Source organism: Periplaneta americana, chromosome 2 (genome assembly GCF_040183065.1).
Source record: "Periplaneta americana isolate PAMFEO1 chromosome 2, P.americana_PAMFEO1_priV1, whole genome shotgun sequence".
Taxonomy (NCBI): Eukaryota; Metazoa; Arthropoda; class Insecta; order Blattodea; family Blattidae; genus Periplaneta; species Periplaneta americana.
This window is the reverse complement of record NC_091118.1, coordinates 97463898-97483459: the sequence shown is the minus strand read 5'-3', so window position 1 is coordinate 97483459 and position 19562 is coordinate 97463898. Positions and strand designations below refer to the sequence as shown.

Here is a 19562-nt window from a genome sequence, read left to right as displayed (position 1 = left end):
TGTATTGGATTACCTTAATCAATTTATATTTATTCTACTTTAACTAACTGTTCACGTCTATATCATCTTACCATTAAGTTCGTATGTATTGTATCTATCTCAATTTTGTTTACTCTTCGTCGTATGTGTTGCCAGGAAGATATTAAAGTAAAAATAAACCATAAATAAATGAAGTACCGTATGTCTATAGAGTAAAGAGAGACGAACAGAGGAGTTGATAATGAAATCAATAACATTCCTCGTACTGGTAAAAACAATTAAATAACAAATTTCTGTACATCCACAAAAACACGAGAGTTTCAACCTTATAGAATGTGAACAGAAACAGTACGAAAGCCTTTCTCTCCTAGTCCAGCAACTTCGAGTAAACAGTACTCTGTACTGTGATAATCACAACAAAACCGGCATAAGTAACATTACGAGTTTTGCTGTTCATCGGCCAGTTTTTTCTTCCGTAACTGTACAACGTAATAATAATAATAATAATAATAATAATAATAATAATCATCATCATCATCATCGTCATCATCTACTGAGCTCTTTAATCACTAAATTCTCGTTCCTTGGTTATGCGGTCGTCATTGAGCATAGGTGACTCACCTGGCATGTAGATATTCGTACGCACACGTACGCACACATACACACTGACACACATGTTCATATAAGTAATGAAACAGATGTAACAATGTTTCAGATACTTACGTAGGATAATGATCAAGCTTCTCGCAGAAAGTGCTACCCGGCTTGGCACAGGGTGGCACTCGACCAGGTGGCGCCGGGAGGAAGGGGTAATTGGTCCTGCATGTACCGTAATGATCACACTGGGGCACGGTGAGAAGCGGGCGCGCCAACAGCAACCACAACACACAGCTACACACCTGGAACACACCGCAACATCTATTAATTTATGACTTTTAATAAATACTCAAAATACAGAGTGTCACAGAAAACCTCCGTGATTATGAACGGATATATCGTCTCTGTTGATAGTCGTATGTACATGAAAATGGTGACACCAGAAAAGCAACTCAAAATTTTTATAATGCTACCTCATAAACACTCAATATGCACCCCGCCTGTTACACAGCAGATATCAGATAAACTATTATTATTATTATTATTATTATTATTATTATTATTATCAAAGCGATATTCCCACTCACTCTACATCGCTCCAACAAATATCTAGTGAAATTGACTTATTGGCACCGAGATACGATGTAGTAGCTCTCGAAGATTCTGAGACGATGAAAGTACATAGATGATAATCTCTTATGTAACCCCATAAGAAGAAGTCACAGACATTCAAGTCAGGGGACCTTGGGGCCCACTTGCAGAAGATATTGTCTTGGTCTCTAACGTGTCCAATCCACAGTTCTGCTATTTGTTTGTTAAGATGGTCACGAATGTTTTCTATATTGCAATAATGCAAAAATAACAAAAGACTAGCGAACCCGAACCAACGAAACCCATATTTTGCTTCTAATGCTATATATATGGTGGATGTGAAATAACCTTGCAGATTTTCAAAGCGAAAGTTCATAGGTTAAAAAAAATGCCCCCCCCCCCAAATGTTTAACAATATCTTATTCGGTAACTATTGCGAGTAGGATCGTGATTTTTGTCCATATTGATAGGAAAACTAATAAAGAATAATTTGTTTCTCTGTCGTATTTCAATAGGTGCACGGTTTTCGTTTAAATTTAATTAAAAAAAACAGTAAATTAAATCCATTGCACGAAGCGAGCGAGTGGCAGCGTCTTGGCAGATAGCAGCTTACGTACGGAGACTTACCAAGTTCGTTGACTTCTTACATCTGTATCACGAGTAGAGTGTATTAGCGACGATGTTGCCGGACTGCTGAAACTTCAAACTTGACTTTTTAATTAACCGTGCATTTAATCACAAAACATAATATAGCTTTTCTATTCATTTATGTGTACCCTATCGTCCCTTTCAATCTGCAAGGTTATTTCACTTCCACTCTGTATTTTTTTGCCGCCAATTAGACATATCACAATATTCAAAACAAGCATTCTTTGAGTCGTCCTTTCTTATGACACTAGTATAAAGTTCGTAATGTTCACTGTTACGAATTTATAGCCGTTTGCAATCACGGAGGGTTTTTGTGAACACACTGTATTTAAATGTTCGTTTAACAACTCTTTCAGTCTACAGAGAATGTGAGTACGTGATGGAGAAGGTGATGAGCTGAAAGAGGTAGAGAGTATGAGATGAATGAGAGAAACGGATAAGCAGAAAAACAAGAGCATACGAAATGAACGATACGAATGTGAAAGTTGAAAAATAACAAAGTTGTGAGGAGATGAAGAACAAGAAGGAGAAATCGTAAACTGTGAGAAGATTGAAGAGAGGGAGACAAGGAAGATTTGTGAGTTGAAAGAGGAGAAGAAAGTGGGAAGATAAAGGAAGAGGAGAGGAGATGGGAGTAACGTTTTAGGACTGCAACTATTCATCAAATAATCCCTGTTTCACACTTACTCTATTATCTCAATTTCATCAACTCAATTAATTCAAATAGACGCTCTTCTTCATCTCCTCGCCATTTGTTTCATCTCTCGACCTTTGTCCTCTCGATCTCATCATCTACTCTTCTTCACATGCTTCTTTTCCACTTCATCACGTTTTATCTCTCATTTCCTACTTTTTCATATCACTTTTTACTTCTCACATTTTTCTTCACATCTTCAATTTCTCTTTCCGTATATCATAATCCTTTTCTTTTTATGTTTTCCTCCTCACCTCATCTCTTTCCTCATCATTTATTTTCTCTGTATTTACAATTGAGCTTGTTTCACGCTGTCATATTTTTCACTTCACTTTTTTTTTCGCCTTCTCACTTTATGTCTTGCCTAAGCATCGCCCTTCTGTCGCCATCGGCACCATAAGCACTTACTTTGAAATGAAAGAGTTTTTTTTGGTCCATTGAGTCCACATTTCAGGCAAGGTTTGTAAACGCATCAAACAACCATAAATTGCGGTATTATTATGATGTACCGAAGTACATAATATGAATTGCGGTACTTCAGTCCAAACAGTCTTTTTGTGCAAACGTGACAGAATTGTGTGTCGACTCTATCGTCCGGCTAAGTCGGCCCAACCATCCGTCACATTGCTCTTCAAACTTCAAATCCTACCACACCTCTGGTGGTGATATGACACTGTATGATCATATATCCGTTAGGCAACAAAGAACCTGGGGGCTTAGGTGCCTCATATAGAAGTATGAGTCATATAGAGCCAAGACCGTCTCCAATACTCAGACCTTAATGTAGGTATACATAATGACCAAAATGGCGCCGGTGGCGGTCCAAGCATGATGACCACGTGGTTTTGTTGTGATGTTTTCTTGTATTAATTATGTCGTGAAATGGGCCGTTCGTGTTGTGCACCGGGTTGTAATTCTAATAGTGAATCTGTGTCTCATTTTTAAGCGTTTAAGTTCCCGAAAAGTAGACCTACAATTTTACTATGCGACAAATGGTTTAAGTGCATAATCGTAACAATTTCCAATTTAAGGAAATTACAGTTTGTTGTTATTTAATCACCTGTCCGAAGACAGGTTTGAAGCTCACAAATGATACCAACAGGGCACCACTTATGAGGCAACTTAGTCAAGAGATAATGGGGTAGGGTGGCCAGTTCCTATCTTCCTAAATGACAGTGTTCACATAAAATATTTTGAACCTAGATTAGTTATTAGGAAAGATATTTTTCCTATCGTAAATGGTGATGCTTTTCGTATTCCTTGGGAAATTTCGAATCTTACCAATGATGCCTAAACAACTTTATTTCCTAACCAACCTTCATACTGTACTGTCAATCATTCTGGCGCCCAGAAAGAATCCACATTAATGGAAAGGGGAACAGATAGAGAGAGAAGAAGAATTTTTCAGGGAATGGTGCAAAAGGGACATTATTATCACTTTTTATCAGTTTCAAAGTGATATTCAGGAAAGAAGTGTGGTTTCATTTATTACTGTTGTTTAAGGTGACTGTGTTCTTTTCTTGAATATGAAAGATGGCAGTGTAGAAGAAATTCCATCATTAATAACTATACAAAGGTAATGAACGGGGGAAAAACATTTCAAACCAATTATCGAGAAAAATGAAACGAAGTCATGAAGAGTTAGGCCTAAGTCTGAAAGTAACAAAACATAAAGAATTGAAATTCAGAACGAATTAGGCTAATGCCCCTAGGTTGTCAACATCCATCTATTAAAAAACATAAAGCAGCAGAAGTTGTATTAGTAGACCTATTTGGCCTAATATTGGCTGATTTGTTTAAATGTGTTATTGATTTTGAGTATGTGTTATCTTTTTGTATGGCCAACAACTATTACTGTATGTTTGCATTTACTGCAGTAACTTATACGGAGTTCAGGGTATGATTTTCAACTTACTGAAAACTATTTTCAGGCTCCGTTTGCACTGTCAAATTCACAACTTAATAGCAATGTGTTTCTACTCGTACCTTACTTATCTTATTGTATCGCCTTTGAAATTTAACCTAACATCGCTCATAAATTAACGCTGAGGTTTATTTAAGACAAAATTTAGTAATTAAACTTAATAAATACGAAAACTATAACTATTTTGACGTAAGGATATGACGGAACCGTCTATATATATATATATATATATATATATATATATATATATATATATGGAAATGTTTGGACCACAGCGGCAGCCATATTTGTTTCTGTATTAAGGTCTGAGTATTGGAGACGGTCTTGATAGATGTAGGGCTCTGAGTTCTGAATTCACCATTGGCCACCAGAACACGCTTCAGTTACAAATAGAGAAAATGTGCATATTAAATATATTAAATAAGCCTCCTGATGAAACAGGAGTTACATATCAGGTTGGGAAATGGTGTAAGTTAATCTTCTGCATGGATAATAAGTTATGTGTATTAAATGCTTCATTACATCTGTCTTCACTTAGAAATTTAACAAGCTCGCTCAAAACTTTGAGGGATTCATTTATGTTGGATTGAGGGCACTACAACATTTTGCTTACGACATCAGTTCTTAAAGGAATTTCGATTCATATAACAATTGAGCAAATGAACTTGAAAGATGCAACCTGATCTAACAAACACTGAGTTGTGTGCTTTGTTTTCATGTTTCTGGAATTATCAACATTAAGTCATTTAAACTTTTCAAGATTTCATTTAATTGCATTTGAGAGGTCGCACTGCTTTTATTCTACTCTCCCATCTTGTATCATTTACAGACTTTAATGTTAACCTGCTCATATTGCTTTCCAGTAAATCCAACCTATAAGGGGACGCAGAGAAAAATGTATAAATTCTTCGATAATGTTACAAAATGAACTGTGTCTAATGTTACTTTCGCAGCATCGTTTACAAGTAGATTGAAAGTATGAGATGCACAGGGCACAAGAAATGCTCTAGGATTGATATTCTTAATTTTGTTCTGCAGACCATTGTGCTTACCACTCATATTTGCCCCATTATCGTACCCTTATCCACTCATATTTTGAATATCTAGCTCAAAATCTGGCAAGAGTTCACTTAAGAGATAATTGCATAAACCTTCCCCTGAAAGGATAAAATCCAAGAAATTCTCGAATTACAACATCCAAAAGTGCCTGTATTTACAATTCTTACTACAAATGATATTCAGTGTGATTGGCATCTAGCGTGCAGTTGAGAATTACAGAAAAATAGGCTAGGCCTATTTTGTTTTCCTTAAAAATTCCTTAATTTTTTATTTAATACCACTTGCCAAAACAGATATAATTTCATTTTGAAAAGCATGCTCTAAGTAATGGGGCATACGACTTTTAGCAGTTTGAGAATGAGTTATGTCTTTGACATGCTGTGAAATAATGTGGTCAAATTTCGCCAACATTTCTATGGCCTTTAAAAAATTTCCATTATTTGTTTCATATAATTTATCATTTGTACCTATTTCTGAAAGCTAAACACTGCTCTGCCAAGAACTGTACAATTTACAATGATTCTTTCAATGACGGCTCGCCATCTTCTTTTTTTTCAGATTCAAAATACCGTTGTTGTTCTTTGTCAATTGTACAATTATTGTGAAGGCGTGTTTTAATTCATACCACTTTTTACAGTTTTGCATATTTTCTTCGCCCATTTCATGCTGTGAAAAATGAGTGGTTAAATGTCGCCAACCTGAAAACCCCTGACTATCTGTTAATTTTTCGGAATACATTAACTTAATTTTTCGGAATTAACCAAGTACTTTGAACTTTTTCGCCATTAAGTAAGAGTCTCAAATTGAGACGTTGAAAATGATCTTCCATTGCCATCTTTAGAAATGTTTATAGTTTTAGGTATTACGGTCCCTTCTGTTAGTGTGAGTGCTAATGATTATTAGCAATAGGTGGCCAGGTACTAGGATCCCCTAAATCACATTCTGCCGTCAATTCAGCACAATTACTATTACCCGGTAAATTAGCACCACAACTTGATTTCGGCACTGTCCCTTCCTCCCGGCAAAATTTCAAACGAACTTTAAACTTCCCATCGATTTTTCACCTTCCATTTCGATTTCGTTCTTACTGTCTGGGAAAATCCCGAACCGATTGATGTTGATGCAGTTGGATCACCTTCATCTTACTTTATGAATTTCTGCATGAAACCTCGTAATCTTCCCATTTCTATGTCACTTTTATTCTTCCTTTTGCGATAATAAGCACCGGAGAGACGGTTAGTTTTTCTTCAAATAATAATAATAATAATAATAATAATAATAATAATAATAATAATAATAATAATTTTCTCACACTGCACAAAATATGTTTCTCCTTTCGAACAAATTAAAAAGTTGTAATGACGCAAATTTATCTTAAGGTTTTCTGTGCGAATTCCTCCGTACTTTAACTGTTATCTACGCTGAACATAAATGAAATGAAAATAAATAAATAAATTTATAAATCAACAAAAACACTAAATACGTACGTACCAGTCTTAGTCAGCAAATTCCTCTCCCCGCACTACTCACTATGAAGTGACACTTTTACGCAGTGGCTGGAAACGTTGAAAACGATCGACAAGAGATTTTATTGTTGGGTGAATATTCAAACTGTGCACATTTCACATCATTTTGCTTTTAAAGTAAATTAAAATGTGAATAAAATCCATCGACAATGGAATCAGAAATAATTGATATCAAATTAGCGTAAATTATTTAACAAAGAAAAACTATGTAAAATTCGTATAACATTAAATTATTAATAATTATTTTAAAATTATATATTAAATTTATCCTTTCGGCCGCACTAGAAATTGGCCGCCTGCGTGCACGCACGCACTGCACACCTATTAAAAGCGGCCCTGTGTTATGTATACTTCAAGGACATTTTGCTGAGTGCAGATTATTGTTGCTGTTAGTGAAGGGAGAAGAAGAAATAATCACGAATTTCAACATTTCCACCATTACTACCCGGATATTAAATCTGCTGAACCCGTCTGGGGTGCTGTAAAGTTCAGAGATGCATAAGATCTTTTGACTAATAGCTTCATTCATTGAAAGTTTTATATGAAGAATTTCGCGAACTTTACAGTACAAAAATGACGAAAGTTCTGCGACCATATTAAGAAGAAAGAAACAATTGATCACAAATAGTTCCTTGTTGGACACAATATGAGGTATAACAGTAGGAATTGACGACAAAACATCTCCTATTGTGGCTCATAGTCGGGACTTGCAGTCGTGTCTTCTTGTTCTGTCATCAACGTTGTCAGAAGATCTTAACTGTCTGATTATACGTATTCTTTGGTAACTATTGAAATCTTACATCAGTTATTCATAGATTTCAAAAAAGGAGATTTATCCTTCGAAGAGGTGGAAAAATTCAAATAACTTGGAGCAACAGTAACAAATATAAATAACACTCAGGAGGAAATTAAACGCAGAATAAATATGGGAAATGCCTGTTATTATTCAGTTGAGAAGCTTTTGTCATATAGTCTGCTGTCGAAAAATCTTAAAGTTACAATTTATAAAACAGTTATATTACCGGTTGTTCTATATGGTTGTGAAGCTTGGACTCTCATTCTGAGAGAGGAACAGAGATTAAGAGTGTTTGAGAATAAGGTTCCTAGGAAAATATTTGGGGCTAAGAGGGATGAAGTTACAGGAGAATGGAGAAAGTTACACAACGCAGAGCTGCACGCATTGTATTCTTCACCTGACAAAATTAGGAACATTAAATCCAGACGCTTGAGATGGGAAGGGCATGTAGCACGTATGGGCGAATCCAGAAATGCTTATGGAGTGTTAGTTGGGAGGCCGGCGGGAAAAAGACCTTTGGGGAGGCCGAGACGTAGATGGGAAGATAATATTAAAATGGATTTGAGGGAGGTGGGATATGATGGTAGAGACTGGATTAATCTTGCTCAGGATAAAGACCAATGGCGGGCTTATGTGAGGGCGGCAATGAATCTCCGGGTTCCTTAAAAGCCAATAAGTAAGTAAGTAACTATTGAAATCTTACATTATACTGTTTACCCCCAAACTTTGCCTAATGTCTTCATTGCGGATTAGATTTGTCCTTGTAGTCTATATTCTAAAGTAGATCTTGAAAACCTCAATTCCGCTACTGATTCTTTTAGCTTCAGTTGATCTAAGAGGGTTCAGAATTCCACTCCATAGAGAAATGTGTGGACTTCCATCAGTTTATGAAACTATAAATTTAACTCTAAATTGGGTTTGCTATATAATATTATTCTTATTGTGTCATTGAATGTTGCAGTTCTTACGTTTTGAAGTCAGTATCACTTTGTAAACGGAAATAAAGTACAATATAAATATGTTATTTGTTATGTTAACCCAAACATTTCCCTCGGAAGAAGTTTTCGAAAGGATGAGTAATTAGGCCTGTATGAATGCGAATCAATTTCTCTAACGCAAAGGTTTTTGTTTATATAGCCTACATATACTGGGTGATTCAGATTACCTGTAAGTCATGTATTTCGAAAACTAGTATATTAAAATTTTCGAGACAAAAATATTTGTAACTAAAGTATATGTGAACTTTCATTTGAGCTTGATTTCATTAATCAGACATAACAGGAAGTAGGGTCAGTGGCGCACACTTTAAAATTTCAAATGGAAGTCCAAGAGTGTTTCATCGAGACTTAATGTCTGTTCTACCTACAGAAAGTTAAATATTATTTATCGATTACGTATTCGATGCCTACATTTCACCAGTTGCAGTATTTCCTCACACTATTTGGGTTGAATTCGCAGGAAAAACAAATCGCATTACCAATAGTTGCGAATCATTACAGACATCCTAATATATATAATTTTGTTGAAATCTTGAAAGACATTCAATTTAATATGTGTAGACAACATTTTATCAAGAACTACAGGGACTAAAAAGAAGCATACCATGGAAAAGGAGCAATTTCTGAGCCGAAAATGGCTGAGTTCAAGACTGGAGAAATCACAAGATCTGCTTTTATTAAAACAGTGTGTTTTAAGCTTTTACCAGTTGATTAATAAAGAATTCTGACAAGATCTACTTCCATCAAGTTATTACCAGCTAATTAATAAAGAATTATGACTTGCAGCATTAGGTGTCAGTATTTTAAAGTGTTTAGAAGAAAATAAAAATTTTGTGGGGACTATTCAGCGAACCTCCACGCGGTATCTGCTGGGTAACATTATTAGGCTGATGGAAGACGGGCTCTATTTTATCGATACCTTTTTTTCTAACCGGGATTCATTTTACTTAGCCTATAGAGTCTATACACTTTTTCTAACCGGGATCCAGTTTTACATGATTTTGGCAGACGAGACCGAATTTACCAAGTCCGCTATTACTCACAACATTAGGTCCATAAACTTCGCCAGGTTGTTTGTAAATATCTGCAGTATTGCTGTCCTTCGCTACCGTACTAAAGCAAGAATCTTGCAGCTAACGAGATTGTTTATTGTACTGTAGCTCTCATCACATTTTACCGCAACTTATACATGAAGCCAGACAAAATACGTCCGCGAAAAAATGGCGAAGAGCTAGCTAATGAGTCACTTTAAGTTACTGCACTTGCACCACTCCACTCTTGTGTTAATAAGCTGTAATCACAGAACGGACCTTATTTTCCGGATGCACCTTATAGAATGCATATTTGTGAGACAATTCATGACAGCAAAAATCAATGGGTAATAGTCACAAAAACATATTATACGAGGGAAATAAATAATGTAACCTCATCGGGCATTGGAACCATAATTATATCGTCGTTGTTCCTGCAATAACTCCTATGTGCTAAATATAAAATTTTTCATCCTATAGCAGCCGTACAAAGGAGACTGTGAATTCTTACATTTTCGAAACAAATAAATATAATTACATATAGGAAATTTTATTATTTGATGTAGACCTATCACTATTTAAGTTATTTAATAGAGCAAAAATCTGAAAATCGATAAATATGTCACGTAGGAGTTATTGCAGCAACAACGAAGACATGTCTAATAATCACGTGTATGGTCATTTTTCCACAGTAGTTAACGGTAAGAAAATTCGAAATTAGGTATGGAATTAGATAAATATTAAACATAAATACATTGCGACACGACCTTCAAAAACAATGAGAAAACAGCTTCCAAATGCACTCACATTTGTTTGTTCTTCCAATCAAACCAATTAAAAATAATCGGGGCCCGAGTACTTTCAAGAACTTGTTTATTCTGTTGAAACACAAAGTGAGCGGACGGAAAGGCGTTCTGGGAGAAGGTTGTCGATGTTGCCGAGCCTATAGGCTCTTCAGATCTCTTTCGCGGTCCTCAAGCTGTGCTAGATAAATAGCTTCAAGGTGGCTCGGCGATGGAAAGGATAGACCTCTGACCGATTTGTTGTGCACGTACGCCGCTGTGACAAGAAACTTTCTTCTACCCCACATCCATGTTCAAAGCGAGCATAGGCACGCTTCGGTTTGGAGATGAACCACGCACAGCGGTTTTGTTTTAGGTGTTGAAAGTTAGGTTACTAGTCCTTTATAGGCTGTTTCGTTGCGTTATTATCGTAATAATAATAATAATAATAATAATAATAATAATAATAATAATAATCGTAATCTATTTCGCCCATCCCAACCCCATCTTTGTTAAGATTTTCAACTAAGACTAGAAATAACAAAATAAATGTCAGGTCAAGAAGACAATCAAACATCAGAGTAAACATCAATCGATCTACAAAGGCCTGTCTCTTTTCACCGATAGCCTATTACTTAATTTCTAATCAAATCAGAATCCTGTGCGCGACAGCCCATGGAGGGCCAAGACTCACCAGCCGACTGCTGGCCTCCAGCAGAGGTAAACGATCATTGAAACAGTATGGTGTTAACTTGTACTTAGCGCGATGATCACCCTCGCCGCTATAGCTATTACTGCAGCTCTCCAATTTTATCACGATGCTGGATGTGCACCAGTTCCATACGCTGGCCCAGATTTCATGAGAAAATTTCTTCTTCATGAGGACTCGAACCTACGGGCATTCCATACAAAAGTATTTTTAATAATGAGTTCACAGAAACTTCAACATATCATTCATTATCATAATATTTTTTTAAAATTCGTCTTTACTTGAGGACATAAATGTTGTACTACTTTAATTTGGACATTTTTTTAAATGAATTCTTCTTCCATAAAAGGTTTTTTGCTTTAGCAATTTCCCACTTAAAGACCCTGTCAACTTAAAAAAATGCACTTTTAGGTAGAAAATGATTCTAACAGAGTAGGTGTAGAGATTAGTTTCTGTGAAAACCAGAGCGTCGTACGATTAATAGAACGGCGACAATCCTCAATTAAAATTTCCCACAGTTACTAAAGTGACGTCACAACTCCACTGTGGCGAGTATGCCTGCCTGGCCGTGAGTAGCAGCGACTGGGCTTGTACGGTAATTGTAAGCTTCTTCCCGTCATCACAGTGGTTCATTTTCCCGAATTCCTGGCCAAAACTGAAACATATAGGGGAGGGTTTTTGTTGTCTTAAGTTGAAGAGGAAGGGCAGGGCATGTAGACATCTTATATCTTATCTTCAATCTCCAGTCCTGTGCTTGTAATACGTGGCTGAAAATGCGTCTCTCTTGGACAATGCAGTTGCTGAGTTTGCGTGGTGAAAGAAAGGTCGTTTTTGAAGTGTTATAAATAAGTGGTATAAGTTTGAAAATAAAAGCTGAAGCATGGATTCGATTCCTGGAGGTGTGTAGAATATTTGAACATAGTTTTAATTTATTACTTAATTAACTAACGGCATTTAGATATTAAATAATAAAGTCACGTTGATTGTGGTTGAGAATGTGAAAGCAGCAGATTCGCGGAGGTTAAAAGTTATCAGTCCTGTGAGGTCCTGTCAAGTTTCTCATTACAAATCACACCTATGTGGATGCTTTTCAGGTACCAATAGAGAAAGTCTGCCCCCAACTGTCACTGGGCCCACTAGCTCGAATTTAGTTTTGAAGTGCGCACAGCGTCTTTGCGTTGTAATACAAGGAAGGATCGGAAAGTAACACACAACAATTATTTAACGGAATACTATTTTGGTTAGGGCGTTCAAATTTGGGAGATAGTTAGTTTGAATCTTGCACTACATACAGCAATGATTCGATTGGATGTCACCCTGGCTAAACAAGCTGTAACTACTGAGTAAAAATGACGCGTTTTCTACCATCATTTACTTGTGAAGGGCAGCGAGGTGTAGGTCTAGTCCATATTTTTGCAAAAAAAAAAAAAACAAAACAAAACAAAAACAAAAAAAACAAAAACAAAAAACAAACAAACAAAAAGTCTAGTGAAATCCACAGGGAAATATTGGAGGTGTATAGCGCATGATTGTCTGGACCATAGCAACATCTCCAGGTGGTGCAGGTTCTTCGAAGAAGTCCGCTGACGAACCACGTTCCGGCCGACCAGTGACCGCTGCAACACCATCCAATGTCAGAGGCATCATTAAGGCGGCAATCACCCACAGTACAGTCCAGACCTTGCACCGTCTGACTTTCACCTCTTCGGACCAATGAAGAAATTGCTAGGAGGACAACGCTTCGGTTCGGATGAAGAAGTGAAATCGGTCGTGCGCAGTTGGCTATACGCCCAAAAAACAGAGTTTTATGAACGAGGTGTACTGAAAAGTGTCACGATAGGAGAAATATGTCGAGAGACTTGGTTCCAATGTCGAAGAATAGGTGAAACCTCTAGCTTTCTTGTGCATTATTTCATTTTGCTTACATATGAAATACGTTGTCACAGAAAATTGTTGTGTCGTATATTAATCCTTCATCAATTTATTAAAATTTGAATTATTTCTGTAATTCCTTTCAGGATATGAAAGTCACCACATAAACCTCACTAGGCGTGAATTGTTTACCATACTACAGGAACGTTCATCATCTAATTTTGAAGAAAAGTATGATTATTTAAGAGAACGCATTAGAATCACAACCGATTCCCCTGCAACATCATCCGCTGAACTAAAGAATGTATTAAAACATTTAATATATAATTTTAGAACCAGATGGCAACGGTCAAATAGGACAGTTGAAAGATTCCTACCACAAAATAAGAAATGGCTTGAAAATCTAAGAGTTTTCCAATATGCGTTACTGAAACGCAATAGAGAGTCGAACGTCCATTATTAGAATTTAGTAAAGTGGTTAACGTTATAAAAGACGAAAAGCACAGGGATTAAGACAAAACATAGGTCCTTCAGAACTCGCATATGCCACACAAATGAGTCTTCGTGAAGCAGGAGAGATTGTTACTACTGCTGCTGTAATGAAAGACGTACAATTTTCAACACCAATCAGTACGTCAACATGCAGAAAAGCTTATAAATTAAGTTCAGAGCGTTGTATAATTTTATCTGGAGTAAAAGCATTGTCCATTCTAGTTGAAATTAAATTAACAAAATTCCATCATAACCTGATTAGGTCCGAGGCTAAAAATCCATCGCCTACATTTTTCAGCAATACAGAACGGTGCTAGAAGCACAAAAGATATGCTATCCCGATACCAATGCCATTCAAATAACAGAAAAGTCTGCTGAAACTGATCTGCAGGCATTGTTGGACCATACTTCATAAAGAATATTGAAAGTCCCAAGAAAGAAACTGAAGCATTTGTCTGCAGATGTAATGTCACTTCTGTCAGCTCCAGATGCATCTACATATCTAGGTGTGTCCACTCAGGCCCCTGATAAAGATGACTCCCTTATCTCCGCAGACTAGGATGCTAGCGAATGAAATAATTACTGTACTATACATACATTATATATAGATTTATGTATATAGATAAAATAGACTATAACTTTGAATACCCTAAGAAGCAATGAAATACGCCAAAAAAGCATATACTATGCTATTTATGTGAATTTACTCGATATTTAATTCTTAATTATGTTACTTTTCGATTTGTTTCAACTTTGTTACGTTCAAATTAATTCAAACATCTCTAGAGGTTTTGGCCAAGAAATTGGGAAAATGAACCACTGTGCGTCAGTTTCTTCCTATTACACTGAATAACAAGAATTTTCCTCCGACATAAAACAATGTGTCCCTTATGGTCTGATGTGCACTGAATCCGAAAATGCATCTCTTTTCTTCGTATCACGTAAGGGTTTTAAGATATACTGTGATTTCACTTTTCGATAAGCGCTCCACAGGAAACATCTGGCGCGGGTTGGGGCTATAAACCAAAACAAAAGCTAATGTATTTTATGAGTTTATGACTTATTTACGGTTTATTATGGTTGTTGGCATGTTATTTTGTATTTCTAATAAATAAACAGATATTGGTCTCTTCTATTAAGTAAATTTCATAACAGTTCAAAGTGAGGTCAATGCAATGAACAAACAAGGGTGTTGTTTTCAGTATTTAAAGGAAAAGTTTACCAGTTTGAGTGAAGGAAAATTAAAAGAGGGCATTTTCATCGGTCCACAAATTCACAAAGTTATGGCTGATCCTTTGTTTGAGGAAAACTTTCCGTTACAGAAAGAATGGTATGGCGCGCTTTCAAAGACGTTTGCTCAATTTCCTTGGAAATTCTAGGGCAGAGAGCTACATAGAACCTGTTGTGGAAATCATGTTAAGTGCATATGGCAAAATGGAGTGTAATATGTCTCTCAAAATACACTTTTTACATTCTCATTTGGATTTCCTTCTTCCTAACTTTGGAGAGGTAAACGACGAACATGGGGAAAGATTTAATCAAGAAATATCTGAAATGAAAAGGCGATATAAAGCAAGATCATCATCCAGCATGCTTGCAGAGTATTGCTGGTTCCTTGTAAAAGATAGTTCCGGGTCTAGTTATAAACGGAAGTAATCCAGAATATCCTTTTAAATGTAAGTTCAAATTCCAAGATTTTTCTCATTATACTCATAAAATATTTTTATTGTTGTGTTTTTTCTGTTTTAAACTATGTAACATCATTTTTGTATCCAGTACACATTTTTCAAGTATTGTGAGGCATTTTGAATCCCTAATGTGTTGTAAATTGTATCAGTAGCAGTGCAAAATTAAAAAGAAAAAGTTTTTTTTTTCATAAAAAATTAAAGTCACTTTCCCCGGAAAATGGTACATGATAGGGCAAATTGGATTTCCAATTCAGATTTAGGGCACACATATTAGTAATATTCACCTATTTTTATTTCGGAGCAAGACAAAAAGTAAAAATTTGTTGTTCAGTGTTATTAGTGTAAAGTTCTGGTGTCTGGTGTCGTCCTTATATGAAATAGTTATGTCCATGAATCATGGCTGGAATCAGGCCATATCAATTTGAGCCCAAGAAAGATGAAATTATAAGAATACGGGAAGAAAGCAGTGAGAATACAGGCCGGACTGGTGTTTCTGTGGTCAATATGTTTCTTCAGCAACTCATCAAGTGTTTCTGTTGCTGTGAAAGTCCAATGGTAAGATATGTAAAGGAAAGTGCTGAGTGTATTATGAGTACATTTCATAATGCATTTCACACTGTTGTACTAAACAGAGGCACGTTGAATACCGTTAGGTATGGTTTGATGGTGATGACGGAGTCTAATTTTGAAAGGGTAGGGAGGTAAATAATAGGAACATAAGCTATGTGGCTTACAGACAGTTTGTTTACTGGATTAATTCTTGAAATCCCCTCGGAAGAGGAAACAGAAAAGTCATATCTTCATGCGTAATAAAAGAAATTCGTCGCGAATACTCCAACTCTGACAATGAGAACAGAAACTTTCAAACTGCTGATAGAAGAAAAATTTGGTATTTTGATTAATTAGAAATTGTTTTTAATTTTAAAAAAAATTCACCACAATTTATTATATTTTGCAACCAACAGTCAGAACATTAAAAAATTATCTTAATTTTTACATTTTTTTAACCAATTGTTTCCTCCTTTAATAAGGTTTTAATAACTTTACCTCCAATAAATATATTGTTGGCCATTCATAATTGTTTCAATGTCATGGATAATTCGATCAGAAAAAAGTAATCAATTTCAAAAACCTATTATAACCCGCATTCTTTTAAACAAATTCAAAGTTTTAACTGATAAATTTGTATCAATATACACATTGAAATTTGTATTGGACAAAAGGCGAACAGAGAGAGTAAATATTCCCACACAATAAAAAGTTTAGCATTCTTGTCTATTATTAAATTGTTATATTTTCGTAAAACCGCTTCTCCTATGGAGTCAATGCACTCGTCACTACTGCTACTAGTTGTTTCACAAAAGGACACATCCAAATCATTTACTTCCTCTCTTTCACAGTTTGAAATGCCCCTGAAAATTTAACTCCCCAGCCCACACTGCACACCTAATTCATTGCAATTTGTATGTATGTTTAAATTGACATCATCACTTGTTTGTTCTTGGATATCACTGGTCCCTACTTCTTCGTTTACTGTCTCACAAAGTTCGCTGCATGAACTTTTAAATGACTCGTCTATTGCTTGTTTTATAATCTTCTTTCTTACATATGCACCAGTCTTTGTCTGACTTTGATGACGTCCATTAATTTCACCCGGTTTCAGTTTTAAAGAAGGGATTACACTTTTTTTTTTAAACCGGTCTACTTGTTTTGATACGCAGAAGTTCATTTCTAAGCCGTGATGTAATTTCAAAATCTGGTGGAGTGAAGTGTTCAGAACAAACGACAGAATTCCGGGTGGGTTCGAAATTACTCTGATTTATTCGATTCACCCACGCTTTGAATCTAATCGGTGATCTTTGGCGATTAGGAAATATATGAATATTTATTCATGTGTTTGTAGTATTTGAACACCCAAAAACACGACAATGAGGCATTTCCAATAGAATAGCACAAAAATTTATATATAAAATAATAAGACACTATATAGTTGCTTCACCGTACGAAACGCTATTGAGTGAAGCTCTAAGGAAGAATCGCAGTGAACTACCTGGAGTTGTGACGTCACGATTACAGCTGGTGTATCATTATACACCAATTCTGAGAGACGGAGCGTCGTAGAAACTTGCGGTTATCACTGTTATATTTCTCTAAACAAAACCTTTATGTTGAGTACCACTTTATTTTTAAGTTGACAGGGCCTTTAACTTCATTGCTCCCCTAGAGAATGCTTTTCATCATGATTTCCGGCCCGGTTGTTATATTTGGTTTATTGCTAGTTGTATTTGATTTATTTATACCACAGAACTTCGTTTTAGTTCTGCCACTTGTTTAACACGATCAGCACCTGCCAAGGGATAAAGTTTGTAAATAATATAGTAAGTTAAATTGTCATGATGATGTTAAATTTTATGTCGAAATTAGTATGAATATATATATATATATATATAATTAAAAAGAAAAAAAATTACACGTTTAAGAAAAGATAATTAACTTTTAAATTAATTGACACTTAAAATATTACGCGCACGATGCATATTTTTATAATGCCGCTGCACATTTCTTATTTTAGTAAGCTAGTAACACTTTTAAGTATAGCAAACATTTAATATTCTCCCCTTCCTTACAAAAAATATTTTTTCTTATGGAAATAATATTTCTTTGTCCCCTACGGTTCACTTTCTACGTTTGAAAGAGATTTTTCTTTATTAAGCCGCCGCTAGTAACTACGCGAGTGAATAGGCCTACATTGAAGCATGTCAATACATCCTGCAGGTACAGGTGAACTAGAGGGTGAGATTGAAGTCACGTTCTACAAGTTCTAAATGTACTACATTTGCCGACCGATGCTTTAAACCAAGCGAGAGGCTTAGTTACTAAGCTTACTTACTTACTGGCTTTTAAGGAACCCGGAGGTTCATTGCCGCCCTCACATAAGCCCGCCATTAGTCCCTGTCCTGAGCAAGATTAATCCAGTCTCTATCATCATATCCCACCTCCCTCAAATCCATTTTAATATTATCCTCCCATCTACATCTCGACCTCCCCAAAGGTCTTTTCCCTCCGACCTCCCAACTAACACTCTATATGCATTTCTGGATTCGCCCATACGTGCTACATGCCCTGCCAATCTCAAACGTCTGGATTTAATATTCCTAATTATGTCAGGTGAAGAATACAATGCGTGCAGTTCTGTGTTATGTCACTTTCTCCATTCTCCTGTAACTTCATCCCTCTTAGCCTCAAATATTTTCCTAAGCACCTTATTCTCAAACACCCTTAACCTATGTTCCTCTCTCAAAGTGAGAGTCCAAGTTTCACAAACATAAGGAACAACAGGTAATATAACTGTTTTATAAATTCTAACTTTAAGATTTTTTGACAGCAGACTAGATGATAAAAGCTTCTCAACCGAATAATAACAGGCATTTCCCATATTTATTCTGTGTTTAATTTCCTCCCGAGTGTCGTTTATTTTTGTTACTGTTGCTCCCAAGTATTTGAATTTTTCCACCTCTTCAAAAGATAAATTTCCAATTTTTATATTTCCATTTCGTACAATATTCTGGTCAAGAGATATAATCATATACTTTGTCTTTTCGGGATTTACTTCCAAACCCATCTCTTTACTAGGCTATCTTAATTACATTATTTAAAAATGGAATCATCTTCGGAATACAGGCAACAGTTAGAAAACATAACAAAAAAAAATATACCTACACTACATGTGGCAAATGATTAGCTTATAATCACCTATTCTAAGGCTACGGCCACCCTGAAGAAGGCTTGCTCATCGCCTGGTGGAAGATACATGGTGGTCACGCTGCCAGGCTAGTCGCCTAGTCTCACAATTATTGTTTCAGTACCATAGCGTTTTTATGCAACTAATCGGATCGATTCCAAAGTGTCTCTATTTTAAAAATAGTTATCAATGTTTCATCCATATTATTATCCATTATTGTTACGAACACACAGCAATAGTTAAGCTAGTACGTGAAAAGGACACTGCAAAGAGTAATTGGTGATGTTAGCAGAAGACTTAGAGTGCGTACAGAGGAATGGTGGTCATTTGACGGACATTATTTTTGGAAAATAGGACTTTTCATTGAGATGAATTAGAAAGAAACTAAATGCTAACATATATACTTTGTTTTTTTCTGTGGTAAAGGTAAATAA

At 35.8% G+C, this 19562-nt stretch overlaps 1 protein-coding gene across 2 annotated transcripts in view; it reads right to left on the bottom strand.

The window, feature by feature from the left end:
• Window positions 1-19562, bottom strand: part of LOC138694450 (protein spaetzle 5-like) — a 238736-nt gene that overhangs the window by 93075 nt on the left and 126099 nt on the right. The window contains exons 1-2 of one of the 2 annotated variants that reach the window (XM_069818168.1): window positions 11320-11520; window positions 703-878 (exon numbers count right to left, since the gene is read on the bottom strand). In XM_069818168.1, coding sequence (XP_069674269.1) covers window positions 703-878; window positions 11320-11505 — 362 coding nt within the window. In that variant the 5' untranslated portion in view covers window positions 11506-11520. Of the gene's footprint in view, window positions 1-702; window positions 879-11319; window positions 11521-19562 lie in introns of those variants that run through there. The other variant, XM_069818170.1, reaches the window with a different exon arrangement.